This window comes from Gymnoscopelus braueri (genome assembly GCF_963280865.1).
Source record: "Gymnoscopelus braueri genome assembly, chromosome: 7".
NCBI classification, from domain to species: Eukaryota; Metazoa; Chordata; class Actinopteri; order Myctophiformes; family Myctophidae; genus Gymnoscopelus; species Gymnoscopelus braueri.
In genome coordinates this window covers 12,058,250-12,079,908 of record NC_137608.1, presented here as the reverse complement: position 1 = coordinate 12,079,908, position 21,659 = coordinate 12,058,250, and the positions used below count along the sequence as shown (strand labels likewise).

General features: G+C 43.7%; 1 protein-coding gene across 1 annotated transcript in view; it reads right to left on the bottom strand.

Moving 5' to 3' along the window:
• Window positions 1-21,252, bottom strand: part of mctp1a (multiple C2 domains, transmembrane 1a) — a 296,725-nt gene extending 275,473 nt beyond the window's left edge. Inside the window, exon 1 of the mRNA XM_080433064.1 lies at window positions 20,840-21,252. Within this exon, the coding sequence (XP_080289190.1) occupies window positions 20,840-21,175 (336 nt within the window). The 5' untranslated portion in view covers window positions 21,176-21,252. The remainder of the gene's footprint in view (window positions 1-20,839) is intronic.
• Window positions 21,253-21,659: the final 407 nt, after the last annotated feature.

Sequence of the window (21,659 nt, the reverse complement as noted above, 5' to 3'; positions counted from 1 at the left end):
GGTACAGTAGTCGGACAACCAGCAAGCCTAAAAGGTGTGACAGCAAGACAAACCACAAACCACACAGTGGATCGGACACACCCACTTGTTAAATGAGGATGTGATGATGTTTGTTTACCTTTCAAAAACTGAAATTACAGCAAGCCGTGGAAAGCATCTGTTGCTTTCATCCGTTGATCTGCTACTTTTGCTATTTTTGAATGAAATTGAATACTTGAATACTAAGTAACAGTTTTGGACATATGAGGAGAATCGGCCTCAGGTCTAAATGGGCTAAAGCCAGCGATCAGGAAGTGCTCATTCTGTCACATTATGATTTTCACACAAGAACCAACAGGGGCTCGGACAGTGCGCGCATGGCCGTGAAGTTTGCAGACGATACTGCTCTGGTTGTTGACACCTCAAACAGCCCTGCTCCCTTTGAGGAGGAAGCACAGAAGCTGCACCAGTGGTGTGAGGAGCACGACCTCCGGTCGAACGTGAAGAAGACGAAGGAGCTCCACATAAACCCCCGGAGGAAGGATGACCTCTATGACCCTATTCCACAGCTGACACTATTGGTGGCGAGGTGGTGGAGAGGGTTAGCAGCTACAAATACCTTGGGACCACTATCGACAGTGGGTTTACCTTTGACGACAACACACAGACCATCTTCGCAAAGTGCCAGCAGCGGACCTACCTCCTTTACGGAGGCTGAGACGCATGGATGTTGCCCCTCCCATCCTTCGCAGCTTTTAAATCTGCCATCTAGAAAGCCTCCTTGCCTTCTCTTTCCTGGCTTGGTACGGGGGGGCTCTCACAGACCAACAAGGCTAAGCTGCGGAGGGTAACCACCTTGGGGTCTAAGCTCTGTGGGGTGCAGTGCTCTGCCCTTCAGCATCTCTATGACCAGAGGACAGTGAAGAAAGCAGGAAGGGTCGCGAGAGACCCAACTCATAACCTCAGCACCTGCTTTCAGGTCCTGCCCTCGGGTAGGAGATATGCCGCTCTATTCTCCAGCGCTTTTCCCCCCCTCTAAACCACGTTAAATCCGGATAATGGAGCTGCGCCGCCCCAATAGGTTATTCTAGCACCTGCTCTACCCGTCACCATTATGCCGACGCCGTTATTTGCGCATGGAGGTGTGCCCGTGGGCGTGTTGTTGCTATATCCCCCACATTGACATTCTCAACCCACACATGGGTACGGCTTGGGGAGGGGGGATAGTGGATTCTAAAAGCACCCGCTGGTTTATAAAATCACCCGTCAAGTGCACACAGACACTACAATGGCTTTGTGCGTTGGACCATGAGCCGTGTTGCCAGCCTTGGCGAGAAATAAGCAACCGCAGTCCGCAGGTCTATGAAAACAAAAAGAAGCAACTATAAGGCCACATGAGCACTTCAAACTACTAACTAGAGCTTTCATATCCCGTAAATATTTCAGCCCGGCTCGACTAATAATTGACAAATTAGACCCAGCCCAGCCCGTCAGTCATTTTTCTAAAGAAGCCTTATTTCTCATTAAATCTTGATAATTCGTTAAGAACAGGAGTCATTCTACCCTATTCCAACAGTCTATATTTTATTTAAAAAACAGCTTGGAGCAAATAGGGCTATATAAATATATACACTGCCCCATAACCATTTTAAAAATGATTATGGTTATTCTATGAAATATATGTTTCATAGAATAACCGTAATCATTTTTGCAATGGAGAAATCACATCCAATGTTACCTTCTACTGGCCGCTGCCTGTGCTCTCATTTGAAGAAATAATCCAACATTTACTTTGAGGTGAAAAAGACATGAAGAAAGCTCTGAAGATCCATTATTTATGTCATGTTATGGTTTAAACTTTAAAGGGGGCTCTCTGCTGCTGCGTCATGACAAGACAGTGATTGATTTGACCTACTTTTGCGTTGCGCTGCCCTGTTGATTAATTATTTGGCATCAGCTGTGTAAGAATATATAACTATTTTAAATGGCTTTCATATACTCTTGGGGATCTGACTAATATGACAAGCTTATTGTGAACACAATACGCTACAAATTAATTAATATATGAATTTATTTGGATGTAAAAAAAAACGTAGACCCGGCCCAGCCGGTGCCGACGGGCCGGGTCGGGTCCCGTTGGGTTTGGGCTAAAATCTTAAGCACTTACATTTTTTATAAGATGATCGGATCATCTATAGTGTGATTTTCATTTTGGCTGCTGTCTCATTAAACCCATGTTGCAGGGTGAATATTATATTATATATTATATATATTATATTATTATTATATTCCCCACGTAAACGCTACGTTCATGACCCCCCAAAATAACCATATTTGAACTGGGGACCCCCCCATTTTGTTTGACTCGGTTCCACAGATAAATATTGTGAAAATAGCAGATCTACAAGCTCGCCAGGCGTTGGGTGCTCCATTGTGGTCTCGACCCACAGGTTGAGAACCACTGCATTAAAAGCTCCAAGCAAGTTACATGTCTAGTATGTTGTTGACCACGTAATGTAATGTTTTTGGTTTAGTGTTAGGCTACTCCGTGGCGCGCGCGCGCCTCATGCTGTCCAAAATAACAGATCTGTAAGCTGTCGACAGACATGATGCAGGGCCGTTGATAGCTTGTATGTCTGTTATTTTGGGTAGGTAGGCGACGCACATACGCATCGCAGCAATGTGTCTGGGTTTGAGAGGCTTTGATTGATGTAAATTTAAAGTTTAGCTCTGTTCGGGATTACTGAACAAAGGTGGATGATGAAAGATAACGGGGACAATATGGATGTAAGTTAACTTTAACTGCGTCACTTCAGAGGAAACTATGGAGCAACTTCAGAGATGTTTACACACCCCTGGAATCCATTAGAATGGTGGAAATAGAACGATAACAGCCAACGTGAGTACATAGGCTATAGACCTTTCCTAAAACTGTCCAATTTATTATACCCATGTGCTACTGTTTGTCTGTGTACCACATAGGAGCGTTGTCGCAACATGATGTAATTAATTATTTGGGAGCAGCCGGTGTGTACCAATAGTATAAATATTTTAAATGGCTTTCATATACTATTCCGGATCTGACTAATATGACAAGCTTATTGTGAACACAATAGGCTACAAATTAATATAAAAATGTATTTGGATAAAATAAAAATAAAGAAGGAAAACAAGCCCAATGTGGCTTATAATAATCAGACCAGGCAACAGTGCAGACAGGGAGAGAGGCTAGAGCATATATTGGATCGGGGATGACGGCTAGCGCAGTCTTCTCTTAAAGGCAATGGCTTCTGGCACGGTGATTGGTTTTATCATTGTAACGCCCAAACCACACCTATGCATAATGTAACGGGTAGCTCAGGTGTTTGGCGGGTGAGAGGGGTGCCACAGAATACCGAATTTTGCGGGGAAACGCCTCTTGCCTAGTCCGAAATCCGTAATTAGTGGTTTGTTCAAATCTCACACAGAATAGGGGCCATGGTGCCTCTCTATTCAGGAAGGTAAAGGGCAGTGCCAGTTTCATCCCCTCTGCCATTAGGCTCCTTAATAAACACAAACCGCCCCAATACCTGATCCACCTCACCTGGTCGATCTGGACTTGCTTGCTGATGCCCCCCCCCCCCCATGAATATGTGCGCACACACACACACACACACACACACAAACACACACACGCTTGAAGGCAGGTGCCTGGATGAGCTGGACTGAGTGTGCCAATAGCTCCATGGAGCTGCTTTATTTTCAAGACCCTTTTAAATTTAGAATTTTACCTTTTGTAGAATTGAAGTACTTTGCTGGGTGTTTTAATTGTGGTGTGTATTTATGCATTGTCTTGTCCTGAATGTATGCATTGATCTGAGCAAAACGATTTTCCCTTGTGGATAATAAAACATCTAAATCTAACATACTTGTAGAGTATTTCTCCTATTCCATTAGAAATGCCTCTCATCACCTCCATTCCCTCCTCGTCTCCCAGTCCGGTGTTCACCCACACAGTGCATCAACTGTACCTCCCTCGTGCACACAGGCATGCTGAAGAATGGAGCAATAGAAGCAATAGCTGACCCAAAATCCAAACACTCACTGACAAATATATCTATATATATCTATATGGATTACTGGATGACTAACAGTAACATGGGGCCAAAATAATGACCACTTTATTGTCAAAAACAATCATTAGCTGTATCAGACAGATTAAAAATAAGATCTTGACTTTGCTGCTAAATCTTTCGCAGAACCAGTATAGTGGAGGGGCTAAAAATCCCATAGGACTTTTTTCTTCTTTCTTTTTTTACATCCAATTAAAAAGTGAGAGCTAAAAACCCATAAATCTTACGATGCCCGGGCAGCTCGGAGGTCTGGGCATCCTTGGACTGCCAGAGGCTGTCAGGGATGATAATGGATCTTCATTTGAGTCGCACATCATCATCCACACAGCTCCAGAATGGAGGCTGCCGGCCCTTCCGGTGGCAAATGCCAACAGTGATGCTGCTCTCACAGCACAGATAACAGTCTCTAATGAGACAGCATCACATTCACACGACTCATTCTCCACTCACAGGGCCATGCTATCAGTGACGAGTAGGCTACACACCACGGACACATAAACAGGACATGTTATACATATGTTAGGCGCTGTGTCCACAGGAAGTGTTTTTTGTGAGCTGACAGCACCTGTCTGACATCAGTGGTGTAAAGTAACTAAGTACATGTAGTCAAGTACTGTACTTAAGTCAAGTGTTTTGGTATTTTTACTATACTGGAGTATTTCCAATTTTCAGTACTTTTACTTGCACTACTGCACTACATCTTAGAGACAAATATTGTACTTTTACTCCACTACAATACAAAACGAAACCATGGTCGACGCACAGGTTTCTGAAGATAGTACTGAGATTGAGTTGGGCGGATGCAGGAAAGAAAATGCTATGCATACAACAGTAGTTACAGTAGCTATTATAGACTAAATGTACTATAATAATATTCTCCACTTATTTTGCACTTGCTGCTCCAATTCTGTCAAACGACAGAGAGAGTGACAAGTGGGGGCAAGAGAGACAGTGCAATTAAGCTGTTTTGGAAGGTTACTCATAACCTTCATTGTAGATTAATTTTGATTACATTTTTGGACAGTATCATTACAGCAAATGACAAACGGCAAGAGTCAACCATTTCATATTGTTGCTGTCGGGCAGAAACCCTGTATGTCCAAAACCATATTACTTTTCAGGAAATTAAAAAAAGAGCCTGTGTTCCAATGGATCCTAATCCTTAAAGGACGACTTCACCGATTTTCAACCTATCTTCATATAATTGGTCCTCACTAATACTCATGATAAAATGGTACAATTTTTTTCTACTCGGTCTGTGTCTCAGTGGAGGGCTGTGGACAGTTCAGAGTCCCGTCTACCAGTGACATCATCAATGGGGAATCCAAGCTAATAGAAACTGCAGGCTTTCTATTCCTGGAAAGTTGCAATGCAATAAAAGAAGCCATTGTTCTCGTGTAAATAAAAATCTAAATAAGAAATGTGAAATCTTCTTGGGAAAAAAAATCATGCCTAACGATGATGTCACTGGTAGACAGGTTTCTGGACTGTCCACAGCCCTCCTATGAGACACAGACCAAGTAGAAAAAATGGTACCATTTTATCATGAGTATTAGTGAGGACCAATTATATGAAGAAAATCGGTGAAGTCGTCCTTTAATACTTTTCATTGGTTAAATATGTATAAAACCCACAGACAGACTTCAACCTGGTGTCCCTATATTGGGCATATCAGCGTCCAGGGGGCAAGATGCCTCATGCTAGAGAAACAGGGGATAGGCTCCTGACCAATGGGCCACGTGTCTCGGGAACCATTGGTTCCCAAGGCTAATTACTTACTTATTATTCTCAAAAGTGTTCAAACATTTTCAAAAGTGTTTTTCTATTTACCAAAATAGCATACCGTACCTACCAAGTTTACACAATAAAAAGATGAAATATGGAAATTCAAGGTGTCTGCCCAACAGTGACGACTATAAAGTAGGTTACAGTGGATCTACAAGTTTCCTATAGGGAGCTTACTGGGGGAAAGGGTGATGTGTGAATTATGGGCATCAGCACTTCCTGTTGTCAGTCATTCAATTAATTTGAGTGATCCATGTCAGTCGACATTAACACATTGAATGCCAAAAACGGTCCGGACCGTTTTTGAGGGTCCAAACGAGAAGCGCCGAAAACGGTCCGGACCGTTTTTGACCCAATTCTATTTTTATACGAGTGGCCCACGTGGGGCGCTAAAACGAAACTTTGACATCACCCAAGGAGTTTCTGAGAAGAAGAGGCTGGATGAGGCTCCATGTCAAAAATCCTTCCGGTCGGCGTTTTCAATGTTATCTCCTTGACTAAAAGCTTAATATCTCCATTTCTTTTTAATGTGGTGGAAACGAGCCGTTTCCGATCGGCGATCACGCTGCAATGGAGGATCGTGTTGGAAATATTATTGTTCCAGGCGTTAGTCGGGACCCTCCGCCGTCTCGCACGCACGCTTTGTTTACATGCACTTCCGCGTCGGGGCTTCTGCAGCACGAAACGTATAACGCAAGTGGATGGAAGAAATGCAGGCACTCAACGTATAATATTTTAATAAACCTCTGGCACCCAATGTGTTAATGTGGGAACACAACATGACAGAAATCAAGAAGGGCCACATTAGTCTGCCTTTTTACTCTTGTTATGGCCCTGTGTGGCCTCATTCTGTGTTTTAACCGCACACGTTTTCAGTGGCCCATGGTAATTGGAGGGTGTGGAGATTGGAGGAGTGGCGCGTGTCTGGAGACACACCTGGGCCTCATTCCTCAATCAGCCAGCAGCCAGCTTAATACCGAGTGTTTAACGTAGACAATTCTAATCTAAGCTGCTTTTAGTTAAGAAACGTACTGTTCCAAACCATTTATGGGCAGCAACAGCAGCCAGTAAGAATGAAACACAGGACAGGAGTTATATTAGGCTACTGCTAAGAGCAAGTGTCAAGAGCCATTGATCATTCATTTGAATCAGCTGTGTGGAGGGGGATCTTTTAGGGTAAGTAGGCAGACTAATGTGACTCTTTTTTATTTCTGTCAGGTTGCGTTCCCAGACTTCCCACATTATCTTTCAGTGTCTCAAGGCCTCATATGGGAGACTGACAACTCCTGGATAGGCTACTGGAGGTTTATGTTTCTGTGTCTCTCTCCATGGTGCTGAATAAGCACATTTCCAGATAAACCTAATAATAGCCTACAATATAGCCGAGGATCAGTAGTATGCATGATACAGTCGCAAGAAGAACTGATTTTATCTCCTTTTATTCCCCAATATTCCACCATCACAGAAAATAATTTGGATTGATCATCAACGCCGGTGTGCAGTCCAAATGGTTAGACATGATTACAAACACACAGTTACGCTAAATCTTTTTTTTTTTTCTCTTTTCAGATTGCAGGTCAACAGTCAACAAGATGCTTGATTGTACTTCAGTTGAATGTCAATTGAATTCTAATGCTTTAATGTTATGAAAATGTTTAAAGGGATAGTTCACCCAAATACTTATTATTTTTCTATTGATTAGTCACCCCATGGAGACTTGAATTCATGGATATTTTTTTGTTTTTGTCACATTCCTAAGCCAATAATTTGATGACCAGCGGACCGGTAGGCAACGGTTCCGGTAGGAGACACAAAGGAGACTCTTTGTGTCTCCTACCGAAACCACTGCCGGTCATCAAATTATTGGCTTATACAGTATACTGTAGGAATGCGACAAAAACTAAAACAAATCCATGAATTCAAGTCTCCATGGGGTGACTAATCGATAGAAATTTTGGGGGTGAACTATCCCTTTAATGTCAGCTCTAATATAAATGCATTGGAGCTTTCCTAAATTAGAATTTCTGCAAAAGGTTCTTCTGGAAAGAATTTTAAATCACTGTTATTTTTCAGAAATTTGATAAATGTGACACAACAGTCTTTGGAAATTACCTCAGTGCCTGGAAAGAATCAGACAGTGATGTAATTGGGTAAGGGTTGGGTCCCGGTTGTTTTATGTGCATTAAAAGGGGTTGGTGGGTTCAGATAGGCTTTTTTGTGCTGAGTCAGCTCGCCGCCGCAGGTTGAGAAATAACCTGACCACTGCATCACTAATGATTACCCCAAGTGCTTTATTAACCCATTAAGACGGGAACGCATCTGTGTCATTTTAAGATTTCTTTGGCTATTCAAGAATAGCAGATCTACAAGCTCATAGCGCGGCACTCGAGCTTGTAGATCTGCTATTTTTGAGAAATTGTGAAAAAAATTGCAAATCTTTGAATATATATATTTTTTAAAGCGAACATTTTTAACTCAAATCTTTGCTTCTGGGGGTCCCTGGAACAAAACATTTTGAGATGGGGTCTGCGGCCAAATACATATCATTTGGTGGTCCTTGACATGAAAAAAGTAACCACTGATTACAGCAACATGAGAAAATATATATTCAAAGATTTGCACAAACTTTCATGATATTTCAAAAAATAGCAGATCTACAAGCTCATAGCTCATACAAGCTCATGAGCTGCTATTTTTGAATAGCCAAAGAAATCTAAAATGACTCGGCTGCGTTCCCGGTCTTAATGGGTTAAATGTGATTTTCCAACAACGATCCAAAGAAGATTATATTTCAAAGCTGGGAAGCTGCCATTCCAACTTCTACCTAAAGCATTCCATCACAAGTCAAACATTTGACACGGCATAGCTGTGTGACTTTACTAAATGCTAAATATTTTACAGTGCTCCATTTAAGCAGAGCTTGGAACATGGCAGGAGTGAGCGGTGGAAACAGGGTCATGGGTCTGAAGAGCTGCGCTACAATTCAGAGGAATTTAAAATCACCACACGGGTAACGGGATGTCAGGTTGGTTTAAAGAAAACATCTTCCTTAATCAGTCAAGTCGAAAGGGAACTTTCGATGTGCAGCAGCACTCTACGATATCAAATACTGCACAGACTCCCTTTATTGAAACCCATAGTTAAATGAAGTACAAACGTACTGTGGATCATTTGCTTTGAAGTATTGACAAGACCACGGACCATGAAGTTACAGATGACACTTTATTGTTGGTAGTCACACAGAGCGCATAGCAGACGATGTTAGCGATGGATAGGACGCGTCCAGTCACTGCGAGGTGAGCTAGCCCACTGGGCTTCAATCTGGACAATGTTTTATACCTGACCTAAAAGGTCAAAGTATCATTCATTAACGTTATTATTAGAACAGTTTCTCCATCTGAGAGCCTTGACCTTTCTAAGTCTATGTCTCAATCACTGGTCAAGCAGTAGTGGTCAATATCATTTTGCAATGAGTCCTTAAATAGCTCCAGGTATGATATTACGTTAGCTGAGCGGGAGTGGGTGATGGTTCAGCTCTTTCTGACCATGTCTCCGGTCAGTGGCATGACATGTTTTTAATTAGACTTTGCAGAGTCACTGTTGCACACACACATGTATCTGAGAGGCAGACACTTAGTCTGTCTGACCTCTGCCCTTCTACCCGCCTGCATCTAACAAGGCCTTTAAAAGCAGACCTATGTTGCAGTTGGTATATCATTTAGATAAATCCTAATACATATAATACATCAATCTATAACAGTACATTTTTTGATTTACTTATTTAATGAGGAGTTATACCCATGATAGTTTACCTGACTAAAGTAACAGCGAATGTTGCCTGTTTAAACCAAGATTTGGATGAAACTGGACCAAAAGGAAATAATTGAACAGGCATGCTTTATATCCTGAGGTTCAAGGGCAGCCGTAGACTCTCTAAAACACATCAGAGAGGGCAGTTTGAGATGCGGGTACCAGCTGGGCTCAGCTGGAGACCAGCCGAATAATAAGCACATGAATAAGGGTTGAGTCTGGTGAAGTCCCAAAGTGATTCTCTACAGAGGATAATATCCTTTCAGACAAAGAAGATAGCCGGGCAAACAGCGAAGCTGTTAAGTGAAGGGGGGCGGAAAGACAGTATTCCATCCAGACTCAAAAGACATGTAAACTTGTATTTGCATAAAGCCATCCCAGAGCTCATCATCACTTGACAAAATGCAAAAGACTAGCAAAGCACCAAACTAAAAACACCAATACGGTAAAACATTGGAATCAAACCTCAGAGAGGACGACTAAATTAAAGTTACAGCCCAAAGCAGTTCTTTGATGAGCGGTTTTCACTAGCAATGGAAGTCGTTTCCTCGCCAGGCTCCGTAATTACAAACAAAAGCAGTACTTTTGTTCAAAGAAAAAAACTGTAATCTGCTTCCAGACTATTAAGTACTCCCATTTACAACAATGGCAAATCCTGTAATTGAGGCCACTACTAGTGGGATTGTGACAGTTCACTTCATGTCATCATCGAGCCTGGAAGCCATTCAACTGTTGACAGATTGAGACTGGCAATGAAGAAGCTAGGCTTTTGCAGACTCCAGCATCATAAACACAGATGTTCTGGCTACTTATTGGCGGTTCTCAAACTTTTTGTGCCAAAGGAATACAAAAACTGTCGCGATGTGCCACACTGTGAGCTGGTAGATCGGCTATTTTCACTATTTCTTTAGTTGTCCATGCAGTTGTGGGGAAAGAAAATGTATTTAAGATTTACAAAATGTGCCTAGCAGCATGTCCAAAATAGTAACGCCTTGTGGTTAAAATATTTGTAGGGTATATAAAGTTTATAAACTGTATTAGAAAATATCTGTGCAAAACTATTGATATAGTCAATACAAATGTTATTGTTGTCACAAAAATCCCAAGTCACACCTCAGGACACACCGTTTGGGAACCACTGACTTTGGTGAGATGAGATGAGATTTGTGGCAAAATTGTGGCATTACAGCAGCACAGTGTAACAAATAATCTACCAGACAAACAGAAACACATCGGACATAGATGGACATAATCACACAAGACCGACACAGGACTATATGCAGTGAGGGAGAGTTCTTATGCATTATACAGTCTGATGGCAGTTGGCATGAAAGAGAGTCTGTACCGCTCCGTATCCAAGTCCATAATCCAAGATATTTGGCCCTCGGAAACACGATATGAGCAGCGAGTTTGAGAGATAATAACTGCCTAAAGCAAACCATATACTGATGTAGGAGAGATTAATATTAACAAGGCCAGGAAAAAAATCCTATTTTAATATGACATTTGATGTTCCCGGAGCACTAATGATGAAATACACCCATGCTAAACCATCTCAGAGTAAAAATACGATGGAGACAAAAACATAGATAGTGTATGAGGCTATGAGCTATAGAAAACAAAGAGTACATTTCAAATGTCCCTATAAATCTGACGTTAACAGACAGAGACGTACTGTAACGTGAATGCATTTCTACCCTGCCCATACTGTATGTACTTTGCAGTTCTCACAGCCAAGATATGAAAACAAGCCAGTTTGTAAGTGTTGCTGTGGCTCTGATAAATATTTGACCAAGCACGACTAATTTAGCGTCGTCTTTCCTCATTAACACATAGACACGCATGCACAAACACGCTTGCTTGCATGCATTGACAGATACACTCTCTCTCACACACACACACACACACACACACACACACACACACACACACACACACACATACACACACACACACACACACACACACACACACACACACACACACACACACACACACACACACACACACACACACACACACACACGTAAGCTTTGCTTATTATATCCTCTACTACAGTAATGTAAGCAATGCTGGAATGGCTTTTAGACCTTGGCATTAGTCCCTCATTCACTCTCCAAATGAAACTGTGAAATCTCTTGTTGCTTGTTAATACTATCTTCCATAAGTTCTTGTTTCATTGACTGTATATGGTTTGGCTTAGAGCTTCGGGCTTTGAATCACTTGAGAGATGCGGAATAATGCGGACACACCTAATAGTAGTTTGATGGCCGGGTTGCTATGAAAAATGAAAGGTTGCCTAGCCCTATATGAATGGTAATGGTATTAAAAAGGCATTATAAATCTTGCAGTGGATTATGCTTATAAGCACATAAGTGCTAAGTGCACATACTGTGCCATAAACAGTGACATAAACAGATACAAACACACACAAATACAACAGACATCTTTGTTTTTTATGAATGTGCTGCTATGATTTTCAGATTGCAGGCACTGTATTTTGTATATTAAGATACAATTTTACATCTATTATGTTTTGCTTTTAACTACATAGTAGTACTACATACTGTAGTTTTTTTTCTTTACGTTATATTTATTTGTGAAAAGGATAGGCAAAATAAGCCATTGGCTTCAGCCTAACACCTTTTTGGTCTAAACCATTCATATCATATCATATGTATGATATGACATGATATGATGAATATATATATATATATATTCCTATTATGACCAAAATAAATTACTACATTACAAAATAAAATTACTGCATTAGATTACATTACATCTCATCTGATCTCACATATATAGAACATCCTATATAGACACATGTAGTAACTACAGTATGTAGAATGTGGACACATTTCCTTACAATTCTTTTAACTGTAGCAATGATATGAAGTACGAACTTCACACTAAGATTATCATTTTTTTAAACATATTTCCTCTCATCTCAACTTCTTTCCTTTCTTACAATTACAAATTGTACAGAGGGGTTTGTTCTCCCAGACTTCATCTAAAGACAGGAAGACATTAAGTGATGTGGTCTCTACTGTGTCTGTGACTATTATTATGACATTGATTCCATCCTGGTGATTTTACAGGAACCGTCAGCTGGTGCTGCGACATGATATCCCGTTTTGAAGCCTCGAGTTCGGCATTTTAACCCGTCGCCATCGTGGATTTTAGCGTAGCCATGTGGAGCCGAGGATACGCATTGGTACGCCTCGATCCTAAACGCTTACTTGTCAAGCGTTGGCAACTTGGCAACTTGTCAATTACGACATAGCCATGCCCTTGACCCATTAAATCCGGGAACGCATCTGTGTCATTTTAGATTTTAGCTATAACCATTATTTGTTGTCACGATCCGCTCCTCAGACCGTGGACTGACTTTATTATTTAGCCATTGTCTGACCTTAATTGGTATTGGACCCTTTTGGACCCTCTTTCTGCTGTATTGTTCCCGGTTCTCCTTGTACTGTTATTTTGTAGTGATGTCCAAGTGTTTCCTGTTTAGCCTAGTTAGTGTTTCCTGTCTTGTCTCACCTCCCTTTGATTAGTTATGTTCTCCACCTGTGTCCTGTTGTGCCCCAGCCAATCCCTGTGTTAATTGTCCTTTGTTCTCACCTGTGCCTAGCTAGTCCTTGTCTATTTATATGCCCCTCTGTTTCCAGTCTGTGTTGATTCATTATTGTTGTCACAGTGTTCTGTCGTTTACCTAGCCTTGCCTTGTTTTCCCTGTTTAGTTAATAAAACCCCTGCATCTGATCCGTTCTGTGTCCGCGTCACTGTCTGCGCTTGGGTCCTACAACTCCCTGCCTCGCACCGTGACAGAATGAATCAACCAAATGGACCCAGCGGACAGCCAGCAGATGGCTTTGGTGAAGTACTCTTCTTGCCTGCTAGCCATTGCCTGTTCACCAACCTGCTCTCCAGCCTGTCGATGGCCAGCCTACTCATTCAGCCTGCACCCCTTGGGTTTGTAGGCCTCCAGCCTCTCTGCTCCGAGCCTGCCTCTGTTGACCCCGTGTTCCCTGAGCCAGCCTTTGCCGAGACGGCTGTTTCCATATGCTGGGTCTCGCTTAGCTATCGTCAGGGGGAACCGGGCGAGGGGGCGTCATCGTCCTGGCCTTCGACACCGTCAACGATCCCAGCTGCCCTGCATCCCGGAGCCTCCACTGCCCAGCATCTAGGAGCCTCCACTGCCCAGCATCCAGGGGCCTCCACTGCCCAGCATCCGGGAGCCTCCACTGCCCAGCTCTCCGCTGTCCAGCTTACCGCTGCCCAGCGCTCCGTCGTGGTCCTCCGGTTCTTCGCAGCGGTGACAAACGACGGGCGGCCTGCCGAGACGTCCGAACCTGGACGGGCTCCGCCAGTATCCAGGTGCAGCGTCCGGTCCTTCTGTGCTGGTTCGTGGTCTCGGCAGGGCCGCTCGTGGCCCGTTTTCCGGTCGCCGCTATCCGGGGCCTCTCCTGCCCTGCCTGTGCCCTCTGCGCCGACGCCCTCCGCGCAGAGCCCTGGCAGCGTCCCCCCCCGGTTCTTCGCCTGCCGCCCGGGCCTCCCCAGCCGCGCTCCGGCTGGTTCCCGGCGGCCGTCCTGGCCTCGTTCCCCCTGTCTCTGTCCCGGGATCCTCGCCTGCCGTCCGGGCCTCCCCAGCCGCGCTCCGGCTGGTGCCCGGCGGCCGTTCTGGCCTTGTTCGTCTCGCCCTAACCCTAACCCCCCCCCCCCCATTCCGGTTCTGGGACGCCTGGAAGTCGTCCCGTGGAGGGGAGGTACTGTCACGATCCGCTCCTCGGACCGTGGACTGACTTTATTATTTAGCCATTGTCTGACCTTAATTGGTATTGGACCCTTTTGGACCCTCTTTCTGCTGTATTGTTCCCGGTTCTCCTTGTACTGTTATTTTGTAGTGATGTCCAAGTGTTAACTGTTTAGCCTAGTTAGTGTTTCCTGTCTTGTCTCACCTCCCTTTGATTAGTTATGTTCTCCACCTGTGTCCTGTTGTGCTCCAGCCAATCCCTGTGTTAATTGTCCTTTGTTCTCACCTGTGCCTAGCTGCGAATGTTCGCTTTAAAAAATATATATTCAAAGATTTGCACACATTTTCACAAAAATAGTAGATCTACAAGCTCAAAGCGCAGCACTCGGTGCCCCGCTATGAGCTTGTATATCTGCTATTTTTGAATAGCCAAAGAAATCTAAAAATGACACAGATGCGTTCCTGGATTGAATGGATTAAGCATACCCTGCTTTATCGTCAAATTTTACTCTAAATGGGACTATAATTAACATCATGCTGTATTGAAGAAGACTTGAAACTAGCGATTGAGTACATATAGACGATTCATACTGTAAGCTCTATTAGGGAAATTGGCTGGGTTGCACATTGGCTTAATTCTTTAGACCAGAAGCTTCCTGCTTTGGTGTGGCCGCGCCTATGAACACCACAGCAGTGTGGTCGGGGTGCCTGCGTGCATTTGGTGTTTTGGTGAGTCTTCATGCATGACCATGATGTTTTTTTGCACTGTCATACAGACAGCCATCTGCTTGGACCAGGAAAACCAGCATGAGGCACAACCAGCACAACCAGCACAATACTTGGCAGAAGCATACCCAGAATCACACAACCACCTTTTATATATGTTTGTGCTTGTCTGTTTCATAATGAATACAGTACCTCAAGCTGGAAAACATCATCTTGGTATGTGGCAAATGGCTGAATGATTGTATCCAACGAAAACTGTCATGATGCACAGACATTACTGAATGCATATCCCTGCTTTTTATCAACCCATTCACCAACTCATTAGTTGCACACAAGGAGCAGCTCTTGTTAATTAGGCATTACACCTAAATCTGTTTTCTATTGATTTCTGTGATGTTGCTGCATTACAGTGCTCTGTAAATGCAGCTGTTGGTCAGTGGTGAGAGGATGTTAAATCCTAGGTCTACAGTCCACAGCACATTACGGTAACGTACATAAACAATATTCTATGCCCTGCCTAAAGTATTATCACATTCTAATGAAGCATAAGCTCACAATCCGATAGATTACCAGCACATATCTCCATAATCTACAGAAAACAGTCTGCAACTGTCTCTTTTTTTGGTTCCTTCTTTTGTTCCTTGCCTTGCCCCCCCCCCCTGCCCTGCCCCCACCCCTTCTTCTTTCTTCTCTTTCTATTTCTGTAAACAATCAAAAACGATGGAGCTTGCTCAAAAAACGAATCTCACCCACCTGTAAACCTGTGATTAACTTTCCAGCAGTTTCATTTAGATTGGAATCCCCCCCCCCCCCCCCCCCCACTGATGATGTCACCGGTAGGCAGGTTTCTGAACTGTCTGTCCACAGCCCAACAGAGTGAGACACAGAGTGAGTATAGACCGAAATTGTGCCCTCTTTATAAAGTTTATAAAAGTAATGGGTCGCACTCAGAGTGGCAGAGCAGTGGTTTTCAACCTTTTTCATATCAAGGTCCATTATTTATTCAGCATTTGAGCCATGGGGGACCACCATTTGATTCAATTTAGCCTCTCAGACCCCAAACCTGAAACCTTAGAATATTTTGTAATCGTTGGATAAGATTTTGTCCACAATTCCATGCTGTATTGATGTTGGTACCAATAGGGGAGATAACAGGCAAACATTGATCAAAAATAACATTCTTTAATTAAGTAATGCAGATGTTTAACAATAATTTAACTCTTGAGAGCTCAAGAGCTCTCAAGAGTTAAAGGTATACCTAATAAGGGTCCATTTGGTTACCAACTCTCCATCATTTAGCTGGGGACCACCTGGAACCCCCTCAAGGACTACTGGTGGTCCCCGGACCACTGGGTGAGAACCACTGCTCTAGAATGAAAGAAATGTTGCGACTATCCAGCCTTCGTCTGTGTGCATCTTATAATGAGCATTAGTAACTAAGGACCAATTGTATGAAGAACAGGTTGAAAAAGGGTCAAGGGGTCCTTTAAGCAATATACATAATTGTGCCTTCATTTGAATTAATTCTATAAATAACCAACTATCTTAACCACCAACTATCTTTATCTATTAGGCATCTGAAGAAAACACTTGCAGAAAGCAAACATCCAAGAGGCTCAGTCACAGACCCACACCTTTAAAAGGGTAAACGATTCGTCCCCGGCGCACTGTGTTCCAGACAAATGGGACAGACATCCAAAGCATGAATGATTGGTCTGAGAAAGGCATGATTAAAACAATGTGTGTCTCAAAGCAGACATGACAAATACCTCACTTCACCTGCTAAAAGGTTATTTGGCAACATCCATGCCCCTTAGTGTAAACTGACCTGATATGAAATATGATGCAGAATCAAATTTCTGAATCAATTTCCATGGAATGGAATAGCTAACACTAGCAATCCTTCACCACTCTGCTGGGGAGTTGCGCTCAGTCACTCTCAGAAATTAAATGGATATAAGAGACTCTTGTTGGTCTCAAAGGAGTTGAGGCCCAGGGTCTCTTAACACACATACTCTGAAACACTTTCTAGTACACTTCTTCCCACTGGAGTTGAGTCAACTCAGTAGGGAGGAGTGTACTAGAATGTGCTTCAGAGCCTAATCACTTTTAGAGAAGAGGTCAGGATCCGAGAAGCTCAGGATCAGTTCAAAAATGAATGTGATATAAGATAGTACTTTGAAATCACATCGAGTAGACCAAAAAAACTGAAAACATCACACTTAAGTGCCATTAGGTTTGGGTGGCATGAAATTCAATGGTACTAATGTGTCCAGAGATTCTGCCGTGATGAAATATAGTACTGTGATAAAAGATTTTGCCCATATCGCCCACCACACTACAGTATGTGCCATAGTATTATCTTCATAATTCATTTTTAAACAAACAAAACAAGACAACATTTGTAATACTGTTGTTTTGGTGTCACAACAGGTACTTGGTAGTACAAAAGTTAAAGAAAAACACTACCTCCAAAACCTAAACCCTCAATCCCTTGTCAGATGTCAGTTGGCATTAATAATATAGAACAAAAGGGGGCACGGTGGCACAGTCGGTAGTGCTGTCGCCTCACAGCTAGAAGGTCCTGGGTTCGATTCCCGCAGGGGACGCTGTGGGCGCTGGGGGTGTGTTCTCTCCTCCGCGTCATCAGTGCCCATACCCTAGGTGGGGTTGGCGAAAGGGTCTTTCTGTGTGGAGTTTGCATGTTCTCCCCGTGTCTCCTAGGGTAGGTACCCTCACAAAAACATGCAGTAATCCTGATCACTATACTGCCTCCCCCTGGCCAGCCGGGGCGCCTGATGGAGGGGAAGGGAACTGGTTGGAATAACGTGTTCCTTCCACGCGCTACGTCCAACCAGGGAAACTCTCCCCTGTCAGGTGACAAGAAGGTCAGTTGGCTCTCATGCATTGAAGGAGGCATGAGCTCGGCCCTGGCCTCCCTAGGTTGGCAGAGGGAAGGTAGTGCCCAGGATTACATAGACAATTGGCACTGGGTGTAAAAAAAAAATAGGGTTACAAAATCGTGGGAAAAAAATAAAAATAAAATAATAATAATAATATAGAACAAAACCTTATTTCATGTTCAACAGCACTTTTTCGAGTATAACTCTAAGATGACCCTAAAATGATTTGACCAAACAAGATAACCTTCAAGGGAGGACTGGCCTGGTTTCTGGTCCTGACTGGGGCCAAATTTAAGCACACATCTATATCAAACACAGCTCCCCCCTCCTGAGTCTTAATTAAGGTCCAAAACATCAATATTCCCCCCGGCCTAAGAGCTCACTAAATAATACATTCCCAAAGACCAAGAAGTGGTAATGGCCCCAGCACTGGAACCACACACACCTGTGTAATTATTTTCAAAGAAAACAATATCCGCTCACACAAGCGTTTCCGCAGCAACAATCTCTGTCTACACATTCTCACTCTCAAGTAATAACAATAATAATAATATCTCAAATGTATATAGCACTTTTCTAAGAACCCGTGGGCGCTGGGGGCGTGTTCTCTCCTCCACGTCATCAGTGCCCATACCCTAGGTGGGGTTGGCGAAAGGGCCTTTCTGTGTGGAGTTTGCATGTTCTCCTCTTGTCCCCTAGGGTAGGTAACCTCACAAAAAACATGCAGTAATCCTGGTCTCTATACTGTCTGACAGCTACTTGCAGTCAAATAATGTTTCCCCTTCCTGTTGATGCAGTCTATGGATTTTGCTATAGGGCAGGGGGGGGTCAAACTCATTTTAGGTTTGCTTTAGTTGCCAGATTGGTCAAAAGGCGTGTGTCCAACGCCCGAAAGGCAGTTATGCTGTCATAGTATTCGGTTACAACACGCAAAACATGATTGGTAACGTTCGTAATCTACTGATTTCAGGTCTATAGGGACAAAAGAAAAACAGGAATGTGAAGTAGTAACAACAATACAAAGGGGGAAGAACCTGCCACACTTACATTGTATTAATAATGGTATGGTACATTATGGGAAGTAAATCAAAATGATGTTCATCACCTCAGAGAAGCTACTGACTCAGCAGCATCAGTGGCACAGAGCCATGGAGTACACCTGCAATCAATCTCTAACATCTTAACATCGCTGGAGACGTGCCCAGTATTTACTGGCCTACTGACCACGTTTTATGCGAAGGCAAGATGTGTGCACTGTGCCCTAGGGAAGGAACACGAGTATTCCTTCCCTAGGGCACTGAGTTCATTGCATGCATCTAGGCAAAACCGTTATGGTACAGGGAGGCAATTCAGTACAAAAGGACAGCCACTGTGTTGGGAGATAGTGAAGCTGGCTGATTTTATGAGCCTTTTTTTTAATCACACAGTTAATAGTTCAACACTACTGTACATGGACAGCAGCTGATTTCCGTATACATAATATCATGTGTGGATTGTGTGGCCGTGGGGTTGTGGGGGTGGGACTGATTGATATTAATACAATACTGTATATAATACAGCATGACACATCAAAGCAGCACACAGCTGTCAGCTTACTGTATGTTGATTGTGTCAGAATAATACATAAGACGCCTAATACATAATGCATGCATGTCTTATTCAGATGTTATCCACGCTGTTGTCAAACGCAAACTACAGGCAAGGATCAAGACTATCATAGATGTATTTTTTGGGCGGTGAAACCGCCCCTATAAGTGAGGTTTGGATATTTGTACAACAAATCCTGCGCTGTGATTGGCCAAAAATGTACCCCGCCTAACCCTGCACGTGATTGGCCAATCACAGTCTATTCAGGACTGTGATTGGCCAGTGTCACATGACACATGTGCATAGCCCTATATAAGAAACCATAACTTTAAAAAAACAATAAATCTGTTTTTTTTAAAGTTATGGTTTCTTCCATCATAAAGAGTGTTTCAATAAATGTATTTATTTTTTGTACATGATTGGTTGACTCCATCCAGTATTGTGATTAGCTAGCAAGACACCGCCCACTTCACACAGGGTGTGATTTTTTTATCGATTTTGACATTTACAGATATGAAAGTAAAAGTCCGACTCGATAAAATACATCTATGATAGTCTTGATCCAAGGCTATGAGGCAGGACATTAGCAGCATAAACACAATATTTAGGAAAACTGGACCAGGAGGGCATCATATAGCCTAATCATGTGAGCTGCAGTGACAGTGCTCATCAATGTATAGCCTGCCTAGTACTTAATTAACCTTACACTCATTCATTCATTCATTTCTTTTCAACATGAAACGTGTCTCTGGCTGATAAACCACTTAAACCCCATATGGTTGAGTGGAGTCCCTCGGGGCTCTATATTAGTGTATTTTCTGTTTTCTGTTATTGTGGGGAAAGCTTTAGCTGAAAATAGCTGATCGACAAGCTCACAACGCATGCATCATTGTGAGCTTGTAGATCTGCTATTTTCAGCTAAAGCTTTCCCGCTGAAAATAGCTTTCCCGCTTTCTCGCTGAAAATAGCAGATCTACAAGCTCACAACGCGTACACGTTGTGAGCTTGTAGGTCTGCTATTTTCTGCTAAAGCTTCCCCCACAAATACGGATGGGGGTTTAAGTGGTTAAAGGAGCCATTTCGTCACATTTCGTCCTACGGGGGTCGTAGAGAGAGAGTGAGAGAGAGAGAGTGTGTTTTGTATACATAAATAAACGTGTGTTTTAATTTCTACTCACAGAATCACTGGCGTCTGTGTTCTTCGTCATCATCACCGCCGGGTCCACCACCAGCTTCTCGAAGCACGCCGAGCCCAGAGAGGAGCTCTTCTGCTGGGTCATGACCAGCTGATGAGGCGCGGTGACTTGCAGCTTGGGGCTGCCGTGGAGGAGCGTCAGCTCCGGCTTGCTGCCCGTCGTCGGTCCGGCGGCCAGCGGGCTCCCTCCTCCTCCGGGGCCCGAGGCGTCACTTACCGACGACAACGGGCTGGAGGTGCCGGTGCTGCTCAGGTTGGGCTGAGACGACGAGAACACCCGGTCGTGCAGCTGCTGTCCTTTCTTTTTCCGCTTAAACATCCACAGCCCGGACTCCTTCTTGCTCGGCTCCCCGACGCCGTCGCCGCTCCGCCTCTCGGAGCCCAGCTTGGGACTGAGCCACGGCTTCTTGGTCTTCTCCTGGAAATTCTTCCACATCCTCCGCTGGTAGGACAGCGACTCCTGGCCCCTGGCTCCGCTGCTATCCGATGCACCCTTGCGCGGGGATTTGTCTGCCATGGTCCCCGTGCAGCAGCCAGCCAGCCTGAGGAGCGCAGGCGGTATGGTGAAACCTCTATTCAATCACTATACCGTGATGGAGGTGGAGGTGGTGGTGGTGTGGTGGTTCTGATGGTGCTGATGCTGCAACTCGGTAGCACTTCCACTGATGATCAATCAATCAATCAAAGACCTGCTAATCTTCTCCATGCAGCAACAGTGAGACCTCTGAACAATGTGCTGCTGCTGCTGCTGCACAGGGATGTGGGTCTCATGTCACTCTCTCTCTCTCTCTCTGTCAACCGGC